This window comes from Hyla sarda, chromosome 8 (assembly GCF_029499605.1).
Source record: "Hyla sarda isolate aHylSar1 chromosome 8, aHylSar1.hap1, whole genome shotgun sequence".
NCBI classification, from domain to species: Eukaryota; Metazoa; Chordata; class Amphibia; order Anura; family Hylidae; genus Hyla; species Hyla sarda.
This window is the reverse complement of record NC_079196.1, coordinates 56,191,451-56,215,295: the sequence shown is the minus strand read 5'-3', so window position 1 is coordinate 56,215,295 and position 23,845 is coordinate 56,191,451. Positions and strand designations below refer to the sequence as shown.

At 43.9% G+C, this 23,845-nt stretch overlaps 1 protein-coding gene across 10 annotated transcripts in view; it reads left to right on the top strand.

The window, feature by feature from the left end:
- Nucleotides 1-23,845, top strand: part of LOC130285427 (dynein axonemal heavy chain 11-like) — a 523,820-nt gene that overhangs the window by 100,766 nt on the left and 399,209 nt on the right. For all 10 annotated transcript variants that reach the window (XR_008847325.1, XM_056536793.1, XM_056536797.1 and 7 more), the window contains 4 exons: nt 558-674; nt 1,173-1,259; nt 7,798-7,956; nt 19,800-19,883. Coding sequence is in view for 9 of the 10 variants with exons in the window: in XM_056536793.1 (XP_056392768.1) it covers nt 558-674; nt 1,173-1,259; nt 7,798-7,956; nt 19,800-19,883 (447 nt within the window). In the remaining variant the exon portion in view is untranslated. The remainder of the gene's footprint in view (nt 1-557; nt 675-1,172; nt 1,260-7,797; nt 7,957-19,799; nt 19,884-23,845) is intronic.

The following is a 23,845-nucleotide window of genomic DNA, read 5'->3' as shown; positions in this document are numbered from 1 at the left end:
TGAAAAATTTCAAAATTGCTGCTGAACTTTGAAGCCCTCTGGTGTCTTCCAAAAGTAAAAACTCATGAATTTTATGATGCAAACATAAAGTAGACATATTGTATATGTGAACCCAAAAAAAATATATTTTGAATATCCATTTTCCTTACAAGCAGAGAGCTTCAAAGTTAGAAAAATGCAAAATTTTCATTTTTTTCATCAAATTTTGGGATTTTTCACCAAGAAAGGATGCAAGTTACCATAAAATTTTACCACTAAGTTAAAGTAGAATATGTCACGAAAAAACAATCTCGGAATCAGAATGATAACTAAAACCATCCCAGAGTTATTAATGTTTAAAGTGACAGTGGTCAGAATTGCAAAAAACGCTCCGGTCCTTAAGGTATAAAATGGCTCGGTCCTTAAGGGGTTAAAGAAAACATGTTCTTTAGTTTCAACAATTTTTTGTCTTTTTTTTGGTCTTATATATGGCATACTTCTGTCATATTTCAGCCCACATTATTGATTCCAAGTGTAGAATAGACAGAGGTAAACTATCTGCTTCTTTCCATTCTTAGGAATTGCCGGAGAGGTGGAAAAATCTGAAGAAGATTGCATTCATAGTAAAGCATGAAGTGTCTCCTCTGCAGGCAAATGAAGTATCTGTTATCAGGAGGAAATGTGTCCTTTTCGAGGTGAGATCAGTTCTGTTCTCTGAAGCAAATGATTTTTTCTCTTTTTGTTCCGATAACAGGCTGCAGCTAAGCTTCACTGAACTGAGAAATTGTAAACTCTTAGAAAAAAGGGTGTCTAAAGATAACAATTCAATGTTTCTTGGTAATGCACTCTGGATGGATCTGATAATTTAAAGCCCACTTCAGTAAAATGCTAGTGAAGCCCGCGTGTCTTTTATCTTCAATTATGTCTAATCTTTTTCCAATTCAAACACTGCATAACTCTTGTAAGATCAAAATATAGATTTTAAATGTTTTCATTCTGTTGAGGAGTATTACCTGCCAGATCCGTGTCATTAAAATGTAATTAGTTTCCAAATGATTTTTTAACCTATGTCAAGGAAAAAAAAAAGAAAATATTTGATTTACAAGATGCTAAAATTTGTAATGAATAAAATTGGGTGATATAGTGATAGGCTGCATCACTGAGGCTTTTTTTTTTCTTTCTCTCTCACCCAGGTTAAGCAGCATGAATTTAGAAATCGTTTTAAAAATGAAATTATCTTCAAATTTGATGCAGAAGATCCATACAGGCATTTGGATAAGGTACCAATTATATATGGAGAGGAAAATAAATTCAATTCAATAAAAATATTTTATTACCTTAATTTTAAGTAGTCCGTAGCACTGGATTTTTATTAACCTTAACCACTAAACCAATTTCTTTATATATATATATATATATATATATATATATATATATAAAAATAAAAAGAAATTGATTTAGGGGTTAAGGTTAATAAAAATTCAGTGCTATGGACAACTTAAAATTAAGGTAATAAAATACCTTATTTTTGTTATTTTTTATAGCAGTTAGAATTTAGGTTTATTTTTATTTTTTTTAACATAGCTTCAAATCATCAGCCTAGACCTAGAGGTATTAGACAATATTCAGACTGCCTGTTGCGAGTTGCAGATTTACTCTAAAGTACAATAACTTATTTCAGTGTTTCCCAACCAGGGCGCCTCCAGCTGTTGCAAAACTACAACTCCCAGCATGCCTGAACAGCCTTTGGCTGTCTGGGCATGCTGGAAGTTGTAGTTTTGCAACAGCTGGAGGCACCCTGGTTGGGAAATACAAACTTTTGTTCATAATATTAAAAATTATAACATTTTTACCCAGTCTGGAATTTCCTTTAGTCAACCAATTGTGGTAACCCATGGAGTACAAGTTGTAGAGTAGTATGCTAACCATTTATACCCCTGATATAGAGGAGCACATATACCACAAAAAATATGAGTTGTGCTCTTACCTGAATATAAATAATAAGACAACCATTGGCCCCTTAGCGGTAATATTATCTCTCCATGTTGTTTGTGGTCATTGTCTTCATATTCTCCCTTCTAGTTAGGGGTACTCCACTTCCCCAGCGTCCGGAACATTTTGTTCTGAATGCTGGGTTTGAGCTGTGGGGGTCGTGATGTCATGCCACGCCCCCTTAATGCAAGTCTATGCACTCCTTTGTGCCTGTCTGATAGCACTCCTCTGTGCTCTCTCCTGTCTGATAGCACTCCTCTGTGCTCTCTCCTGTCTGATAGTACTCCTCTGTGCTCTCTCCTGTCTGATAGCACTCTTCTGTGCTCTCTCCTGTCTGATAGTACTCCTCTGTGCTCTCTCCTGTCTGATAGTACTCCTCTATGTTCTCTCCTGTCTGATAGTACTCCTCTGTGCTCTCTCCTGTCTGATAGTACTCCTCTGTGCTCTCTCCTGTCTGATAGTACTCCTCTGTGCTCTCTCCTGTCTGATAGGACTCCTCTGTGCTCTCTCTTGCTTGATAGCACTCCTCTGTGCTCTCTCCTGTCTGATAGTACTCCTCCGTGCTCTCTCCTGTCTTATACTACTCCTCTGTTCTCTCTCCTGTCTCATAGTATTGTTCTGGCTCTCTCCTGTCTGATAGCACCCCTCTGTGCTCTCTCCTCTCTGATAGGAGTCTGCTGTCAGATAGTACTCCTCTGTGCTCCCTCCTGTCTGATAGCACTCTTCTGTGCTCTCTCCTGTCTGATAGCACTCCTCTGTGCTCTCTCCTGTCTGATAGTAATCCTCTGTGCTCTCTCCTGTCTGATAGTAATCCTCTGTGCTCTCTCCTGTCTCATAGTACTCCTCTGTGCTCTCTCCGGTCTGATATTACTCCTCTGTGCTCTCTCCTGTCTGATAGCACTCTCTCCCCGGAAGTCTTCTATATGTATCCAGATCTTCCAACATGCGCATGTTTAGATTTTCATACAGATCCGCATACATAACCACTATCGTACCCCCTTTGTCTGAGTTGCGTATTATAAAACTTTTATTAGCCTGCAGTTGTTTAATTCCTGCTATTTCTTCCTTACTCATATTATTATTTTTAAACGTTGCCTGTGTTTTCCTATGCAACTCCACCAAGTCTCTCTCTACCAGCAAATTAAATTTATCCAGAGCAGCTGGCCTGGAGGCCACTGGATAGAAATCAGGACTGGCAGAACGAAACGGCAGACCCTTGTCACAAAAAGACTCAGATTCCGTATGCAATGCATTTAAATTTTTCATATTCACTTGATCTGAGAAATCAACAAAGACATTCACATTCATATGACCTTGTGTTAAAGGGTCCGTCAAGGGGGGGGGGGGGAGGAGAGACAAAACTGATGGTTGAGGTTAAGGGGACTCCATAAGTGCAAAGTGTTTCTTTAATGGGATTTTCCTTGCCCATCTGTTAACGTCCAATATGGTGGCAAAAAGATCAAAGTCACAAGAGGGCACAAAATTCAATCCCCGGCTAAGTGCTGTTATCTGAGAAACTGACAAAATGAAGGGAGACAAATTGACAATAGAGTCACTCACTTGTGCGATGTTCGTGGTCGTAGGGCATAGCCTTTGTCTCCCGTGTTTGCACCCCGTTCTCCTAGGGGCATCGCTTCGGCGCTGAAACCCCGGTATCGCGAGATCTCGCTGCACAGCTGAACTCTGACCCGGACCCATCAAGGCCAGACTCTCATTGGACGAGGTGAGATCTTGTACACTCTTGGCATCAGAGAAACAAACTCTGCGTTTGTATTGCGTTATTTTTTTGTATCGTTTTCGGGACCCAGATCGTAGAATAGATTTTGGTGTGGAGTCGCCCTAGGCAACCACCTGTCTACATTGTGTAGCCAAAGTATAAATTGCATCCCCCTGGTAACCACTAATATCTCTTTTAAATGTATCTTTCTTTTTTTCCATAATATTATTTTCCAAGATATCCATGTGTAATTTAACTTTATTTTCCAAAATACGAAAGTCTGTGTTTGCAGAGTACGTCTCAATTTTAGCTTTAATTTCACTGATCTCCTTTTGCTACAAAAGGAGATCAGTGAAATTAAAGCTAAAATTGAGACGCTGCCAGCTCAAGTTCCTCCTCCTCAATATTGTATCCAATGAGTTCCTGAGAACACCTGTTGAGAGCTGAATCCCATTTACTTTCAAACGCAGATAAAAAGACCCTTGTAGGTCATTTCTTTGTCTTTATATGTAGTTAAAGTTGTACAGTCCCACCAGGTTTTTAATTCTTTGGTTTGCGCTATCTCCAATTGCCGCATGAGATAAATAAGATCTTGTGGAGCTGCCGGACTCATACCTTCTCTTCTGTATTCAAATACAGAGCGGGCCTTATCAGCTCTGTTCAATTCTGGAGGCTTATCTCCCGGTCCAGATGATGGTCCTGCTGCATCCACCCGCTCCTTAGACAAGACCTCTTGGGTTTATTAAGGCATAAAATCATATACACAGAGCATATAGCCTACGCGTTTCGGGTATTACTACCCTTATTCATGGTATAAGACACACTAAAAGCTATGCCCTATGACCCCGAACATCACACAAGCCGGGGATTGAATTTTGTGCCCTCTTGTGACTTTGATCTTTTTGCCACCATATTGGATGTTAACAGATGGGCAAGGAAAATCACATTAAAGAGACACTTTGCACTTATGGAGTCCCCTGACACTCAACCATCAGTTTTATCCCCCCCCCCCTCCGACAGGCCCTTTAACACAAGGTCATATGAATGTGAATGTATATACATTGCATACAGAATCTGAGTCTTTTTGCGACAAGGGTCTGCCGTTTCATTCTGCCAGTCCTGATTTCTATCCAGTGGCCTCCAGGCCAGCTGCTCTGGATAGATTTCAGGAGCTGGTAGAGAGAGTCTTGGTGGAGTTGCATAGGAAAACACAGGCAACGTTTAAAAATAATAATATGAGTAAGGAAGAATTAAACAACTGCAGGCTAATAAAAATGTAATAATATGCAACTCAGACAAAGGTGGTACGTTAGTGGTTATGTATGCGGATCTATATGAAAATCTAAACATGCACATGTTGGAAGATCCGGATACATATAGAAGACTTCTGGGGGACCCCACCAAAAACTGCCAGAACAGATTACGTTTCTTCTAGAGGAAGGGTTATAATCGGGAGTCATCGATTTAAAAATGAGGGACTATCTGTTTGTTCAGAACCCTATCACCCCAGTCTTCCTCTCTCTTCCCAAGGTCCACAAAGGGGTTTTTTCACCTCCCCTTTGCCCCATTGTGGCAGGTATAGGATCCTTGGGAGAGAGATTGGTAGACTGAGTTGATAGTTTCCTGCAACCCTTAGTGGGGATTACTCCTACATATATTAGGGATACCAAGCATGTCCTTGAAATCGTGGAACAGATACAGTGACAAGAGGAGTTCTTGTGGGTCACATGTGATGTGGCAGCACTGTATCCATCTATTCCCTGGGAGAAGGTTTGCAAGTGCTGTCCAGAGACATGAACATGTATAGCAATTACTCCCCTGATCTGAAGAGGCTAATTTTAGATGCCACAGAATTTCTGTTAGAAAATAATTCCTTTATGTTTAATGGCACATATTTTCTTCAGATCAGGGGAGCGTCCATGGGCGCGAAATATTCGCCCTCATTTGCTAACATCTTCATGTCTCAGTGGGAGGAGTCATAGGTATTTTCGTTTGATTCCATAAAATGGATTGGACGATATATAGATGATTTGATCATTATTTGGAGAAATACTGAGTCGAGATTTTGGGAATTTGAACAACATTTGAACTGTAATAATTTGAATTTGAAATTTACGGCTTCCTTTTCTCGAGTCAATATTCCTTTCCTGGACGTGAAGTTTTCATCTGAGGGTAATTGCATTGTCTCATCTCCCTATCGCAAAGATGTAGCAGGGAATGCAATTTTGCAGGCGTCATCATGTCACCCTCGTCATCTGGTGGAGAATATCCCGCATGGCGAATGGTGCAGATTACGCCGCAACTATTCACGAGCTCATGAATATGAAGTAGAGTCGACACATTTGCATAATAGGTTGAGGGAAAGAGGTTTTACAGAAACTAATCTTGTTACAGCAAAAGAGAGGGTGGACAAATTTAACAGGTCTCCACTTATTACGCAATCCAGTAACAAATCCATAAAACAGGAGTATGGAAACTCAGTTCCATATTTCATCACACAATATAGTAGACAATATAGTAAGATCGGACATATAATGAGAAAGTATTTACCTGTACTTCAACAGGATCCGGTACTGGAAGGAATTATTTCACAGGGATTTAAGATGGCATCGAGGAGAGGCCCCTCACTAGGTAGCTATCTCCTAGCATGTTTAATTCTATCAGCCCACCCAGGAATTCCACATGGTTACACAGTCCCGGTAATTGGAAATGCGGCCATAACACATGTATTACATGTAGATTAATGCATGTCTCCAAAGAATTCAAATCTTACAATAGCAATAGCAATGTGGTGTACGAATTCCAAATATATTGTTAAGTGGCTTCCTGTGAGACATGCAAGTGTCAATATGTGGGTTGTACCACAACACCACTAAAGGTGAGGATTAGGAGACATGTGTCAGACTGTACAAATAGTCAGTTCAATGTCTCGGCTCTGTCCAGGCATTTCAGGGATGAACATCAATGGAACACCGACTCCCTGAGAGTATTAGGGATAGAGAGAGTCAAAAGACCTATATGTGGAGGGGACCATAGACAAATCCTTTTTAATAGGGAGACTTTTGGATCTTCCTCTTAGTTACCAGGCAATCAAAAGGGTTAAACCTGCGTCAAGATCTAATACTCACATACTGACAGAATTTTTAAGGTATATTAATAGTCAGTTTCTTGACATATCCATGATTGTCCTGATCTTTATAAAATATTGAGGGATTTGCTTATATGCTACATGTATATTGATGTTTTGTATTTCCCTCTTTTTGTATATTATACGGTAAACTTGTTTGTTTGTGTCCCATTCCTGGGTAACCCAGTCTATGTGATTCTATTGTTGGGCTGTTCTACTGACATGATCCATTGCCACATTTTATATCTAACTTAAATGGGATAATCACATGACCAATGTGTGTGTTATAAAATGTTTCAGCTTTTAGTGTATCTTATGCCATGATTAAGGGTAGTAATACTCGAAACGCGTAGGCTATACGCTCTATGTGTATGATTTTATCCCTTAATAAACCCAAGAATCATTGTACATCGTGTGCTGGACATTCTCTTCTTGTTTATTTTAGCTGTTTTATACCAATATGCTCCATATAATATTATCATTAAAGTCTTTGACAAGTTTTGAGTTTACATTTCCATGTACTGTTTTTTCATAGACATCCTGAAGAGCTGCAAAGCTAGACATCAAAAATACACAGTATGTAGCACGTTAGCAAATTTTGCTTTCGTATAAAAGTTCAATGAAAAAAATAAATAAATAAAATAAGCATGCGCTGTGTCCAATATTAAGTACCCAACTTATTTTGTCACTACCAAACAAAACCTTATTCTGTATACTGTTGGAAAAAGTGAGATATGAATTATTTCCACTCATCCGGAACCTGTCTGTGAAATTCTCAGCCACCGTTTGACAGTGTTGTAACTGTTAGTGTTAAGTAGGACTTCGGCAATCCAAGCAATGAATCATCCCCTGTAAATACAGTACAAGCACTTTCTAAGACTTAGTCAAGTGTAACAGCAGATAATTCACACTTCATGGAAACAAACTGTCACAACTGAAATGCAGCATCTTTTGACAGAATGACTATATTCTTTTTCTGTAGACCCACAGAAGTATTTCAAGGTTGGAAGAGGAGATGAGAAAACTGCAGGACACAGCAGACCTTTTCGAAGTGAGCATTCCGGAATATAAGCAACTACGTCAGTGTCGGGCTGCCAGTATCTTGCTGAAGTCAGTATGGGATATGGTAATATTTGTACGGGTAAGGTGAAATTAACTTTTTTGAATTTTTGCAAAATGAAATTGAAATTCTAAAAAATCTTATAATAAACCTAGATTTTATTTACATGTAAATTACACCTGTATGCATTTAGGTTTCCATGGATACCTATCTTTCTGCTCATCTGTCTTTCATGATGGTGGGGTATCCTGTTTTTTTTTTTTATTACTCCTTATCACTTGATTTATCCTCCAGTTAGCTTGATATGGTCTCATTTGAGTACGTACTCTACTGGATTTGAATGTCCAAAACTTTAAGTTATTATCCTGTACCTTACCTGCATATTCATGCCCGTTTTTTACACTGGAAGAAGGACATTTCATTTATCCCAGGTCAACCCTTTGCATTAACAGGATCACCAGGGACTGTGTACCATTTAGTCCAACTCCAGGTATGAACACCACTTGCCTAACGCTCTGCTCACTAAGTTCCACTAGAGTCAACAGGGCACCAAGAGGGCAGCCAATCTATTGCTAACTGCTGGCCATTTCTACTCTGGACCAATGGTTAAACAGCCTAAACCAAAGTCTCTCAGTATGTTTGCCAGCCCACAACCTTGTGGTTGCACTCTATACTTACTTAAAAGGAATCTGTCAGCAGTTTTGAGGCATCAAAACTTCTGAAGGCCCATAAAGTCACTGGGGAAGGCATTAGAAGCATACCTCAGCTTGCATGATCAAGAAAACCTCTGTTTAAGGCTCCGTCTATCACCGCAAGTGCCCATGAAGTGGAGTCCTCTAGTTCCATGCATAGAGCCTATGGTATAAGGAGCTTTCCCAGCTCATCCCCTTAGCCATGATTGACAACTTTTGCGATCAGTCATGGCTATGGGGAGGTGCTAGGGAATTTCCTAATAAATTGATCTCCTTGCATGGAACAAGAAGTACCTGTCTTCTAGGCACTTCCTGAGGTGGCATCCTGGGCATTAAATAGCAACTTTCTTGGTGATGGAAACTGAACACTTTATAAATGTTCCACTCTCCTCTCCAATCTGAAGACTACTGACTGATTATTTGTAATGCATCTTTCTCGAGCGCTACATTGGGGGACACAGGACCATGGGTATATAATGCTTGCCGCTAGGAGGCTGACACTAGGCAAAAAAACAAATGAAGGTCGGCTCCTCCCGGCAGGATATACCCGCCTCCTGACTCTGCCTCCTGCTGACACTAAGCTAAAATTGAGTTGCTCAGACCCAGGTCTGGAGTTCTCCAGACCTGGTAAAATTTCTTTAGTTTTTTTCCCCAGTCTATAGTTAGATTTTCTTTCCTTTTTTGTTTTTTCTAGCAGGGGGTGACAGGAACATGACACTGCCTGATCCCCCACCTGCAAGCTAGGGGCACGGTGCATTGTTGGATGGGCCGTTAAACCCTCCTTGCCATCAACCAGCATCTGGTGGTGTACCCAGGGTCCGTGTCCCACATTTGCCCCCTGTTTGCCAGGACCTGAGGGGCTTTTTCCTTTGGCGGCGGAAGGTCTCCCTTGGATATGAGAGGTTAATCCCGGCAGCTCTCTCTCTCTCTGGCCATTAGCGGCGACTCACCTACCCTCATGCACTCCCCCCTTGTTTTTTTTTTTCTGCGTGGCCGGATTCTTCCTCCGGGCCGCGGGCGATGAGTGGCAATTTAGTCCAGGGCCTGAGGTGGTCCACCCGCCGTGGCTTCTCTGTCCCTTCAGCGGTGCTTGTACTAGCTGCACTGCGAACGCTGCCTTGCGAAAACTACCAGGCGACAGAAGCCCTTTTTTCTTCCGGCCCCTGCCGTGGTGAGTTCTCTATTTAAGCCTGCGGCTTGGTCCTAATCTTAGATCTGCCCCCTTTTTAGGTGCCAGTATTGCCTGCTCAGGGTCAGATGAACTCCTCCTCTGCTGCCCCCAGCCTATCTCTGGTCACGCGCTGCAGGGGGGGTTCTTTTCTCCTCCCCCTCCCTACTCCTCCTATGGGGGTAAAGCGCGTGCCCTGGTGGTCATGGTTCTGGCCACTCCAGAGGTTGCAGGGGTCAGTAGGCCCCTCCTTCCCTGCTTCTGAACCAGCATGGACCTGGCTGGACTCACTTCTCCTCAGCCTGCGCTCAGCTCTACCTCCCTTTGGTCATCTTGCTCTGGTGTCTGCTCCAGCTGGACCCTTCAAGACTGGACACAGGATCCTGGGTGAGATCACTCTTTGTCAGTCTGGCTGTCTGACTTACTAATGTCTACTCATGACTGACCTCAGACCCGACCCCCCCCCCCCCGACAAGTGTCCCCTGCGCTGGTCACTTATTGCGCCTGTTCAGGCTGTAGAACCAAAATGCCAGGCGGGTCGACTGAGCCTAGCTGCCCGCCCTGTGCATCCTTGCAGCCCATTCCTCCCCGGGCTACCGCTCAGGATGACACTCTGACTCGGAAGAGACTTCCCTATGTCAGATATGGTGGACAGTCTGGTGTTGGCAGTCAGAGACACCTTCCACCTACATAGTAACATAGTTCGTAAGGTTGAAAAAAGACCAGAGTCCATCAAGTTCAACCTATAACCCTAATAAGTCCCTACTGAGTTGAGTTGATCCAGAGGAAGGCAAAAAACCCTCATACTAGAGGTAAAAATTCCTTCCTGACTCCAAATATGTCAGTCAGAATAAATCCCTGGATCAACGTTCTGTCCCTATAAATCTAGTATACATGACCAGCGATGCTATTATTCTCCAAAAATGCATAAAGCCCCTTTTTGAACTCTTTTACAGAGTTCACCATGACCACCTCCTCTGGCAGAGAGTTCCATAGTCTCACTGCTCTTACAGTAAAGAACCCCCATCTGTGCTGGTGTAGAAACCTTCTTTCCTCAAGTAAGGTCTCACGTAGAGGATGCCCCCTTGTTATAGATACAGTCCTGGGTATGAATAGATCATGGGAGAGATCTCTGTACTGTAGTGTCCCCTGATATATTTATACATAGTTATTAGGTCACCCCTAAGCCTTCTTTTTTCTAAACTAAATAACCCTAATTCTGATAATCTTTCTGGGTACTGTAGTCCTCCCATTCCTCGTATTACCCTGGTTGCCAGTCTTTGAACCCTCTCCAGCTCCACTATATCTTTCTTGTACACTGGTGCCCAGTACTGTACACAATATTCTATGTGTGGTCTGACTAGTAATTTGTACAGCAGTAGAATTATTTCCTTGTCGTGGGCATCTATGGCCCTATTGATGCACCCCATGATTTTATTTGCCTTGGCAGCAGCTGCCCAACACTGGTCACTACAGCTAAATTTACTGTTAACTAAGACTCCCAAGTCCTTTTCCATGTCAGTCATTTCAAGTGTTCTCCCGTTTAATACATAATTCCAGCCCGGATTTTTCTTCCCCATGTGCATTACCTTGCATTTATCAGAGTCTAACCTCATCTGCCACTTCTCAGCCCAAACTTCCAAACTATCCAGATCCATTTGTAACCGTGCACTGTCCTGTATAGTGTTTACCGCTTTACAGAGTTTAGTATCATCTGCAAAGAACAGGACGCAAGACTGACCCCTGTGGAACCTCACTAGTAACAGTCGCCCAATCAGGACCCAGTCCTTTTGCCGCGCTAGTTGGGTACCTCAAGTTTTCAGCCCATACACTGAATTTGATGAGCTGTTAGAGGCTGCCTGGAAGCATCCTGATAAGTGCTTCCATGGGACAAAGAAGCTTCGGGCTCTCTTTCCCTTTTCTCAGGACCGGGTTTCAAATTATCTTCACCTCCTACGGTGGACCCTCCTGTATCACGGCTGTCTAAATCCACTACCCTGCCGCTGGATGATACAGCCTCCTTTAAGGATCCCTCAGATAAGTGCATTGAAAATTTGGAGAAATTCGCCTTTGAGGCCGCATGCTCAACTTTGGTGCCAGCTTATGCCTCTATTTGGGTCCAAATCCAAAGCCCTCTCGGTTTGGGCCGCTCAATTGCACCAGGGGATTTTAGAAGTGCCTCCCCTGGTGATTTGGCAGATCTAGCTCAGCAAATTGTTAATGCAGGGGACTACCTCTGCTTTGCCTCCTTAGAGTCAGCTCGCTGCGCTGCCTTTGCATCGGGCAATCTAGTGACTTCTGTGCGCCATGTGGCTTAAGGCTTGGAATGCCGATGCAGCCTCTAAGTTCTCCCTTATCTGGACGACCTACTCATCAAGGCGCCCTCCCTGGAGAAGAACCGGGTCAGTTTCAACATCACTCTGCAGATCCTTTCCAGTTTCGGTTGGATCATCAACCGCCAGAAATCCAACCTGTCTCCGTCTCAATCTCTGACTTTTCTAGGGATCCGTTTTGACACGGTGGCGGCTCGCCTCACTCTTCGGAGGACAAGCTCCGGGAGCTGTTGTCTGGGACTCGCTTGCTTCGGTGGCCAGGTCTGATTCCTGTCCGGGCCTGCATGTCTGTTCTGGGCAAGATGGTAGCTTCCATGGAGGCAGTTCCCTTCACCCAATTTTAGTACCTTCCTCTCCAGTGGGCCATTCTTTCTCAGTGGGACAAATCCCCCTTGTCTCTTCACCATGGGCTCCGACTTCCGTTCAAAGTTCACTGCTCCCTACTTTGGTGGCTTCGGTTTCCTTTGTTTCAGGCGGGGTCGCTCCTTTCTGCCTCTCCATTGGCATTTCCCGACCACGCACGCGAGTCTCCTCAGCTGTGGAGGTGTTTTTCGTGACGAAACGGTCCAAGGCCGTTGGACCCCATCAGAGTCTGGTTTTCCTATCAATGTTCTGGAGCTCTGTGCAATCTTCCTGTGTCTTTTTCACTGAAATGGCCTGCTGCGGGGTTTTCCGGTATGGGTGCAGATGGACAATCCCACGGCCGTGGCATACATCAATCGCCAGGGCAGTACCCGCAGCTCGGCGGCCATGAAGGAAGTGTCAAAGATCCTCTCTTCATGTTCCAGCCATATCGGTGGTTCACATTCCCGGGATTGACAATTTGGAAGCGGACTTTCTGAGTCCGGCTGCGTTTGACGGCGGGGTGGTTGAAACCGCGGTTCTGAGGGCTCGTGGATTCTCTTTCAGGGTGATCCGGACCGTGCTCCATGCTCGGAAGCCCTCGTCTTCCAGAATTTACCAGCGTAGCTGGCGAGCCTATTTCCGCTGGTTCGAGGCTTGTTCCTTCTCTCCCACTTCTTTTTCCTTGCCGAATCTCTTGTCCATTTTACAATCGGGCCTGCTAATGCGCCTTGCCCTCAGTTCAATCAAGGAGCAGATTTCGGTGCTTTCTGTCCTCTTCCAAATCCCTCTTGCGTCTGACCTTCATGTGCGCACTTATCGTCCCCCACTGCACCTTGGGACCTCAATCTTGTTTAGAAGCTTTGCAGGGAGCCCAGTTTGAGCCTCTTGGTCAGGTTTCCCTTTGTTTCCTTTCCGGGAAGGTGGTCTTCCTTGTCGCAGACACATCCATTTGCCGTGTGTCGGAATTGGCTACCCTCTCTTGTCGTTTCCCTTTTATGCTGCTTCGCTAAGACAAAGTAGTTCTTTGGCCGGTGCCCTCTTTTTAGCCCAATGTAGTGACTTATTTTCCCTTGAACAAGGAGATTGTGTTGCCTTCTTTCTGCCCGTCCCCTTCTCATCTGCGGGAGCGCCAGCTCCACAAGCTGGACTTGGAATGGGCGGTTCGGACCTATTTGTTGGTCACTTCCTCCTTCCGGCGGTGTGACTCTCTGTTTGTGCTTCCCGATGGGCGGCGTAAGGGGCTCCCGGCTTCCAAGGCCACTATCTCCCGGTGGATACGCTCCTCCATTTCGGAGGCATATCATTGCAAGGGTCAGGTACCCCCCTTTTGAGTGACGGCTCACTCCACCTGCGCGGTGGGGGCCTCCTGGCCAGTCAGCCACGGGGTTTCGGCTCTGCAGGTTTGCCAGGCGGCAACTTGGTCGTCTCTGCATACTTTTACCAAGTTTTACCAAGTGCATACCTTTGCGTCCTGCGATGCAGGCTTGGGCCACATGGTTTTGCAGGCGGCAGTTCTGCCATCTGCCTGACTTCTTTTCCTGCTGGGATGTTGTTGTTCCCTCCCCAGGGACTGCTTTAGGATGTCCCATGGTCCTGTGTCCCCCAATGAAGCGCTTGAGAAAAGTAGATTTTTTGACTTACTGTTAAATCTCTTTCTCTGAGCTTCTGTTGGGGTGTGTTTTTTCGTGGTCAGTTCCCTTCTTTTGTCTGGGTTTTATGTTCCAACTGTTCTTTCTTGGTCGGTTCTCCTGCTGCTTTGGGACTAAACAGAGTTGCTAAGAATCGGCAGGTGGATATATCCTGCTGGGTGGAGCCTACCTTTTTTCGTTTTTTTGCCTAGTGTCAGCCTCCTAGCGGCAAGCAGCATATACCCATGGTCCTGTGTCCCCCAATAGAAACACAGAGAAAGAGATTTTACGGTAAGTCAAAAAATCTACTTTTAGCAGACCCCTGCGTCACTACGTGTGGTCACTCACAAGGAAACATGTAATCAATAACAGACTTTTCTTTTTTAACAGACTTGAACAGTACAACCTCTTTGAGAAGACTATCCACGATTGCATTAAAAAGTGGTCTTTACGGGGATGATCTTCTCAAAGAAAATAGAAAGTAGAAGAAAAAAACAGGGATATGCGCCCCTAGTGAAGGATGTTTATAGGTGAGATGAAAACAAGTTAAGTTGTAACACTCACCTATTTTCGTTGTGCTGAGAGCACAACATCTGTGATAGCCTTAGGTGATGTCTCAGGTCTGCAGCCACGGTCCTCTGGAGCAAAGGTGATGTCCCAGCAGTGTAAATAACAAGAAAAAGGCAAAAGTTGGGCCGTTGGTGGCGCTGGTCCTGATGAAAAGAAAGCTCTGTAGACCCTTCTCAGTGTCTAAATGTGGTTTTATTAGCACAGAGAGCAACGCGTTTCTGGTCCGAACTGGACCCTTCGTCTGGCAGTGTGCATGTATTCTCAAAGAAAATGGCCACTGTGCATAATCTTGGACTTAAAGGAGTACTCCGCCCCTAGACACCTTTCCTTTGGATAGGGGATAAGATGTCAGATCGCCGGGGTCCCGCTGCTGGGGACCCCCGGGATCTCGGCTGCGGCACCCCGTTATCATTACTGCACAGAGCAGACTCGCTCTGTGCGTAATGACGGGCAATACAGGGGCTGGAGCATTGTTACATCACGGCTCCGCCCCCTCATGACGTAATGACCCGCCCCCTCAATACAAGTCTATGGGAGGGGGCGTGGCAGCCATCACGCCCCCTCCCATAGACTTGCATTAAGGGGGTGGGCGTGATGTCACGAGGGGCAGAGCCGTGATGTCACGATTCTCCGGCCTCTGTATTGCTGGTCATTACGCAGGGAGCGAGTCTGCTCTGTGCAGTAATGATAGCAGGGTGCCGCAGCCAAGATCCTGGGGGTCCTCAGCAGCGGGACCCCGGTGATCTGACATCTTATCCCCTATCCTTTGGATAGGGGATAAGATGTCTAGGGGCGGAGTACCCCTTTAAAATCTGTCACATGATATCTGGTCTGCACAAGGGGGTGGTAATCTCAAAGTGGTGTTTTTTTTTGAGGTTTCACTGTATGTTAATAACAAGGAACATGATAAAGTGATCAGAGTACTCAAGGTTTGTTTTTGCACTATAAACAACATAACACATCAGTTTGGGCAAAAGCGGTATACATAAAACTGTAAGTCAATAATACATTTTATTTCTTGGAGCAATAAAAAAAACATTTGATTGCATACATATGCATACTCTTTAAAAAGGGGGACATTTTAATACAAGGACATTATGTAACCCTTGGTACTATACAATTATTTTTCTTTTGTTTATGACCCATTGTCAGGTTATTAGCTTTATCATGTTTTATCTTCCTCACTTAATAAAATACATGGAAATAGTTACTGCTAAGGGCTCTACTAAGTTGCTTGACATCAACATGCTCAGGCCAATTAACCACTGACGTTGATAAGTTTGGCTATTTGCTTTTCATCATTGCTATAATTGCATAGTCATTACCTTGGTGTGAAATTGCATTGCTAGCAAGATTTTATGTGTGACTCTGTAGTTAACATGAGGAGCTGCCAAACAAGGCCACAAAATCAATGGGAACAGTTCTGTTTAAAGGGGTTCTCCGGTGCTTAGACATCTTATCCCCTATCCAAAGGATAGGGGATAAGATGCCTGATCGCAGGAGTCCCGTCGCTGGGGACCCCGGGATCTTGCACGCGGCGCCCCGTTTGTAATCAGTCCCCGGAGCGTGTTCGCTCTGGGTCTGATTACCGACGACCACAAGGCCGGCGGCGCGTGACGTCACGCCTTCGCCCCCATGTGACGTCACGCTCCGCCCCTCAATGTAAGCCTACGGGAGGGGGCGTGACAGCTATCAAGCCCCCTCCCGTAGGCTTGCATTGAGGGGCGGAGCGTGACGTCACACAGGGGTGGAGGCGTGACGTCACACGTCACCGGCCTTGTGGTCGTCAGTAATCAGACCCGGAGCGAACACGCTCCGGAGACTGATTACAAACGGGGTGCCGCGTGCAAGATCCAGGGGGTCCCCAGCGGCGGGACTCCCGCAATCAGGCATCTTATCCCCTATCCTTTGGAGAATCCCTTTAAGCTCACATCATGGGAAGCATAATCCATGTGGAGGAGCGTGGGGGCATCACTCGATGGAATCAGTATTAGGACAGAATAGGCTCATTTGTAGGTGCTGAACTAAAAATAAATGTATGTATGCTATACAGGGATTTACATGTATCACTCTGGGTGGAGGGCAACATAGTAAAAATGACTTAATTTCTTGTAGGGTTATCTCATACACATCTACCCCATCCCCTACCACTTCCCAGGTAAACAGGTTTCAGCTGTTTGTATAGGTTTTCAAGAGGTATTTCCAGATATTACCAGGGCAGGTCCTTTTGTTTTATAATGTGTTTGAATCCACTGTATTCACAAGGGAAGTGCATCCCGGCCCCCTCACAATGATGGATTGGCTGCTGTGTATGTACATATGCCAACCATCAATCACCATTCAAAGAGTAGTAGTTAGGCAGGGAGAGGTGTGAAAGGACTTCCCATGAATACAATGGACTCATAACTATGAGTTTGTTATATTCTTTGATCACTGTTAGTAGCTAAATGGCACTCTATTTTGTGTAAGTAATTTTGGCTAATATGCTGCACTAACATGATACAACATCAGGGACATAACACTTTACTTTTAGTCTGTTCTATTATTACAGCAAATCATATATTATCAATGAATCATTAATGCTACAGTATATTGTTTTCCTTCATGGCATTCATTGGAGTAGTACAAGGAGCAATGTTGTCATGGCACAGGTGATTACCGTCCCCTTAAATGGACACTGTCAGATACAAAAATTTTTGATATATTGTTAAGCATGCAAACCAATAGGTTTTGCAATTGCTTTTATTAGAAAATTTTCAGTATTTCATACTGAAAAAGCCAGTCAAACAACTGCCCCCCCTGCCTGCTTGGACACATACTAGTCCTGCTGTGTCCATGCGTCATCACCATTAGTGTTGCTCGCGAATATTCGCAATTCGAATATTATTCGCGAATATCACATATTCGCGAATTCGCGAATTTCGCGAATATAGCGCTATATATTCGTAATTACGAATATTCGTTTTTTTTTTTCTTCACAGTACACATCACAGTGATCACCCCTCTCTGCTTCCAGCTCGTGTGGTGTAAAGAAGACTCCAATACTACTGTGTGAGACTGGCGTGCGAAAAATTCGCATATGCGAATATTAGCATATGCTAATTTTCGCATATGCGAATTTTCACATGTGTTAATTTTCGCATGCGCGAAAATAAAACAAGAATATAACGAATATGCGAATATTCGTGAATATATGACGAATATTCGTCCGTATATTCGCGAATATTCGCGAATTCGAATATGGCCTATGCCGCTCAACACTAATCACCATGTCATGGACACACTTCCTTGATTGACAGCTGTTAGGGCAGGGCTCACAGCTGGAGGAAAAATCCTCCCACTGTCAGATTGTGTCCCGCTACGGTCAGTGAGGACAAGCTGGGAGTTGTAGTTTTGCTAATTCTAGGGGAGATGTGAGCAGACAACATACTGAGGGAGGGGGCGGAGACCTGCACAGTGAGGCCCCTCCCTTTGAGAGGAATTCAGACTAGAGAGCTAAATTAAAAGTGTAATAAAAAAATAAATAAAGGTGCTAGACAAATAAAAATTAGATGTGCAAGGTCATGATTAGGTACTGAGTGATATATTAAAAAAAGAAAAATTTTTTGGATCTGATGGGTACGCTTTAAGGCCAAGTATACTATGTATCACAAAAATATCTGAGGTCAGTGCATATTCACTAGACCCAGTTAATATAATGGCATATGATTAGGATATGGCATCACTTCAACTGGGAAGAAAATTGAAGCACTGCTCATTTATATTCTTAAATAAAACAGCCTTGTGTTGTTGTACAAAAGAATGTAACAATGAAGAGGTTGCAGTTCACTTGAGCACCATAAATCCTTTAAACAGCTCCAGCTCCACTGATCTCATATATATGGCTTTAAAGGGGTATTCCAGTAATATCCAGTTATATCAACTGGTTCCAGAAAGTTAAACAGATTTGAAAATGACTTCCATTAAAAAATCTTAATCCTTCCAGTACTTATCAGTTGCTGACGTTGAGTTCTTCCTTACTGTCTGACAACAGTGCTCTCTGCTAACACCTCTGTCTGTCTCAGGAATTGTCCAGAGTAGGAGCAAATCCCCATAGCAAACCTATCCTGCTCTGGACAGTTCCTGAGACAGATAGAGGTGTCAGCAGAAAGCACTGTGGTCAGACAGAAAAGAACAACTCAACTTCAGCAGCTGATAAGTACTGGAAGGATTAATATTTTTTAATTGAAGTAATTTACAAATCTGTTTAACTTTCTGGAGCCAGTTGATATTAATAATTTTTTTTTTTACTGGAATACCCCTTTAAGGCAGACCATCAATATTGTGACCTCCAAAAAAGGGAAACCTGTCTTTAGCATCTCCTGCACTAACCTGCTGGTGCATGCGGATGATGCTGAATTTAACGCTATTTACCTTTTTTTTTTATACGTTGTACCGTTCTTGAGTTATGTCCTAAAATTCTAATATGTACGGTAAATGAAGTGCTTTGGGGCACTAGGGGAATTAGCAGCCTCTAAGTACACTCTTATGTCCACCTAGCTCTGTGCAACGATTCATGGCTCTGCCTACCAGCATGTAACCAATAGGACCACTTCTTTTTCTTGCTCGTCTCATCATCTTGAGAACTTGGTTTAGTAGATCACCCCCTTTCTAGAATTATGGAAAAATCTAACCCTTAAAACAAAGGGCTATAAATTAATTTTGTTTAAACAGAATAGGAAAATTGCTTTGGCAGAAAAACATTGGAGTATTGGTAGGCATCTTTGTGTTTGTTTTATTCTCGTTGGGAAGAAGGGGGGGGGGGGGGTGTTGGTAATTTTTGTTGTTATTTGTACTAATGTGTAAATTATGATATGATTGTCAATATTATGTTGGAGATGTTCGCTAGCAGAGTGTTGTAAGATATTTTTTAAAAAATATATAAAAATTAAGTAAAAAGAATATGTAATAATAAAATGGACAACAATTTACTTTGATAGACACTGACAAAGTTTTTATCTCGTTTCATTCTGAAAGTTTTAAAGACTTTATAGAAGATGTAAATGTATCAGTATGGCAAAAATAATATTCACTCTGCTTCTATTAACACAGCTTGATTTTATATAACTAGTGAGTACAGAATAGTACATGGAACCTTGTGACATTTTTCCGTTTTCTCACAAGGTTACAATTTTTGCTTTTGCATTAGACAAGCATTAAGGAATGGATGAAAACACCATGGAAACAGATAAATGTTGAACAAATGGATATGGAGTTGAGAAGATTTGCAAAGGTAAGAATGACTTTCCATTATCAATAATTGATATAAAGGCATTTTTAATGTATATGGCATTTTCATTTGGTGTGACCCCCCCCCCCCCCCCTTAAGTATGCAAGATTATGCAAAGCATTATTTTGTAGGGTGTCTAAAGGTGTGTTTCCCTATAAATATCTATAATGGGAAACTTTTTAACCCCAAAATGGGTTTTAGGCATTTTTTACTTCTATTCTTTTGAAAACATAAGAAACATAAGAAAAAGAACATGTCCTTACTGTAGTTACTATGTAAGTATATATCTTGTTTATGTCCACAGCTCTTCACTCGCATCAGGTCTCAGTACTGGGACCCACTGCGATAGTGAATTATAAGCTGTTATAACATTATTTCCTGGCTGGCCACTTCATTTAACTCAACCGGATTTGACTGACAGCTAGGGAGTAATGTTATGACAGCTTATAACTCGCTATCACAGTGGATATTAGGACTGAGACCTGGTGCCATCCAAACCTTTCACGTGTGTGGACAAAATGTCAAAAGTTTGTTGAAATGACATTAATGCTATAAGGCCCTGTTCACATCATGTTTAAAGGGTATTGGCATACTTTTGGCACATGTAAGACAGTTTAACTGCTTGATACAAATTTTTGTCACAAGTATAGGTAGTTTAGGAATAAAAAAGAAGAGTCGGAGTATGCCATTGCTTATACTCATTACAGAGAAGTAATACAGAGGTGGCAGTCATACCCAGGCTCTGGTGGCTGAGGGGGGGCAATATCCTCTTTGCCACATAATAAAGACATCAGTGATAAATGACACATGGTTGGTGGCGGTCTTGTTACATATTTTGCATTCGGGTTCAAGTTATGCCTTTGGTTTATTATAAGGCTCATCACCCTCATGTCTCCGACAGGTAACTAAATGAACTAAGCGTTAATTTTTAACGTAAATTTGTTTTCCCTTAGTCCTAACAGCAGCACAAGTGGGGGTGTTCTGCCCCTGTGAAGCTGGCAGGACGGTGGAATTTTTAATTCCGCCCAAGCAATTTAAATTAATTAGCCCCCCCATAAAAGGCCTCCTCCCCTAGGCCATCTCGCTTAATAACAAGTAACAAAAAAGTTTAGGGCGGGAAATTTGTGTGCTGCTGTTAGGACTAAGGGAAAACAAATTTACGTTAAAAATTAACGCTTCCCTTACGTCCTAACCAGCAGCACAAGTGGGGACTTAGCGAGTAACAACACAAATAGGGAGGGACTACGGCAGAGTGGCACTTAGGATTGACTGCCCAAAGGCCAACTCTTCCGATCGTTTGGCATTAACCCTGTAATGACTCAAAAAAGTATTGTGGGTGCTCCAAGAAGCAGCAGCACAAATCTGTTCCAGAGGAACAGACCTTTTCTCAGCAAAGGAAGTAGAGACTGCCCTAGTGGAATGGGCAGTGACAAAGGCAGGAGGAGTTAGCTCCTGGACTATGAAGGTCACTCGGATTGCCTCCTTAATCCACCTACTTAGGGTAGGTTTAGAGGCTTTTAAGCCCTTGTTCTTTCCAGAAAAAGAGACAAGGAGGTGTTCCGACTTCCTGAATTCTCCAGTTCTTGAGATATAGACTCTGAGAGCTCTAGAGATGTCCAGAGTGTGGTCAACCGCTTCTTCAGGAGAGGATGGATTAGGCAGTAGAACTGGAAGAGAAATGACCTGGTTGGTATTGGAGAAAGTCGGAACCTTAGGAAGGAAGGTAGGTAAAAACCTCAACAGGACTCTGTCCTGTAGAAAAACAGTGTAAGGCTCGAAAGCCGAAAGGGCCTGAAGCTCACCCACTCTCTTGGCTGAGGTTATGGCCAATAAAAAAGTGACTTTAAGGGATAAATACCTAAAGTCTACTTCTTCCAGAGGTTCAAAGGGGGGAGCGCATAACCCCCTGAGAACAGTGGTTAAATCCCAACTGGGAATAGGTCTGAGAACTGTAGGTTTAAGTCTTTCAGCCCCTTTGAGGAATCTTCTAACCAGGGATTCTTGTGATAGAGACCTGCCTAGGAAGGCAGAGAGTGCTGCGACCTGAACCTTTAAGGTGGATGGGCTAAGACCCTTGTCAAGGCCATCCTGGAGAAAACGCAGTATTGCAGAAAGAGGAGGATCTGAGGTAACTACCTCTTTCGTTGCACACCATTGAAGGAAAATCTTCTTTATCCTGGAGTAAACCTTGTTTGTAGACTCTGCTCTCGAGTGTGCAATAGTTCTCAAGACCTCCGCAGGAAGCCCACTCCTTAGTAGGGTCCTGTCAATCTCCAGGCTGTCAGATTGAGTCTCCTCAGATCTAGGCAGGAGCCTGTGTTGTGAGACACAAGGTTCTGCACGTGGGGAAGCCTCCAATAACACCCCTGACTCATCCTCATGAGTTGGGTGAACCAAGACCTCTTCGGCCAGAATGGGATGATGGCAATCACTGAGGTCTGGTCTTGCCTGACTTTCGTCAATACCCTGGGTATCATGGAAAGTGGAGGGAATATGTAGGCCAGCCTGAACCTCCATGCGATGGACAGAGCGTCTATCGCCACCGGATTGTCCTCCTTGTAAAGGGAACAAAACTTGCTCACTTTGGCATTCAGCCGGGTTGCCATGAGGTCTATTTCTGGTGTACCCCACTTCAGGGTTATCCTCCTGAAGATCTTCTCGTTGAGAGACCATTCTCCCTGGACTGCAAGCCCGCGACTTAGACGATCTGCCACTACGTTGAGATCCCCCTTGATGTGGACTGCAACAAGGTGGGATAGGTTGAGCTCTGCCCATGATAGAATAAGTCCGGTCTCCCTGAGGAGCACTTGGGACTTTGTGCCACCCTGTCTGTTGATATAAGCCACTACAGTGGTGTTGTCTGACCGGACTCTTATTGCTTTCCCTAAGATATGGGGAGCAAAGTGGAGGAGCGCAAGACGAACTGCTCTCAGTTCTCTCATGTTGGATGAGAGTAACCTTTCCTGAGGGGTCCAGGTACCCTGGACCGGATGGTCGTCCAGATGGGCTCCCCACCCTAGAAGGGAGGCGTCCGTGGTCAGAGTGATCCACAGAGGTTGAATCAAGGACTTCCCATCTGTCAGGTTCGTCCACCACCTGAGAGAGGCACGGACTTCGGACGACAGGGTGCATTTTTTGTCCAACCCACTGGGGTTGCGATTCCAGGCAGTCAAGACCTGATCTTGGAGAGGTCGGAGGTGCCACAGGGCCCAGGGGACTGCTTCTGCAGACGCTGACATGTGGCCCAACATCTTCATTAGAGTTCTGATGGGCACTCTGCGTGGTACCGACAAAAACTCTGCGGCTCTTATGACGCGCTCTCTCCTTTCTGGGGTGAGAGACAGCGTCATCCGAGAGGAGTCTAGGACAAACCCCAGAAACCTTCTTGAGGTAGATGGGATGATCTCGGATTTTTCCCAATTTATGAGCCACCCTAGGTGTTGAAGAAAATCCAGGGTCAGTTGAAGATGAGCTTGAAGAATGTCTAGAGTCGCGGCTTTTAAAAGCCAGTCGTCTAGATAAGGAACAATCTCTAGGCCTTTTAGTCTTAGAGCAGAGACAACTGGAGCCACCACCTTTGTGAAGGTGTGGGGAGCGGAGGTAATGCCGAACGGTAGAACAGCAAATTGGAAATGCCTTACCATACCTTTTATGGTGACGGCGATTCTTAAGAACTTCCTGTGGGCAGGAAATATAGGGACATGAAGGTATGCATCCTTCAAGTCTATAGTGACCATGAGATCTAGTGGGTTCAGGATACTGACCACCGAGCGAATGGTTTCCATTCTGAACCGCCTTTTCCTTATAAATCGGTTTAGGTAGCGCAGGTCTATTATCATGCGCCAGTCGCCATTTGGTTTGGGAACCAAAAATATCGGGGAGTAGACGCCAGATCCTCTTTGATCTGGGGGAACTTCTTCCAAAGCTTGCTTTCCCAAGTATTGGAGAACTGAGGTTTCTATGAC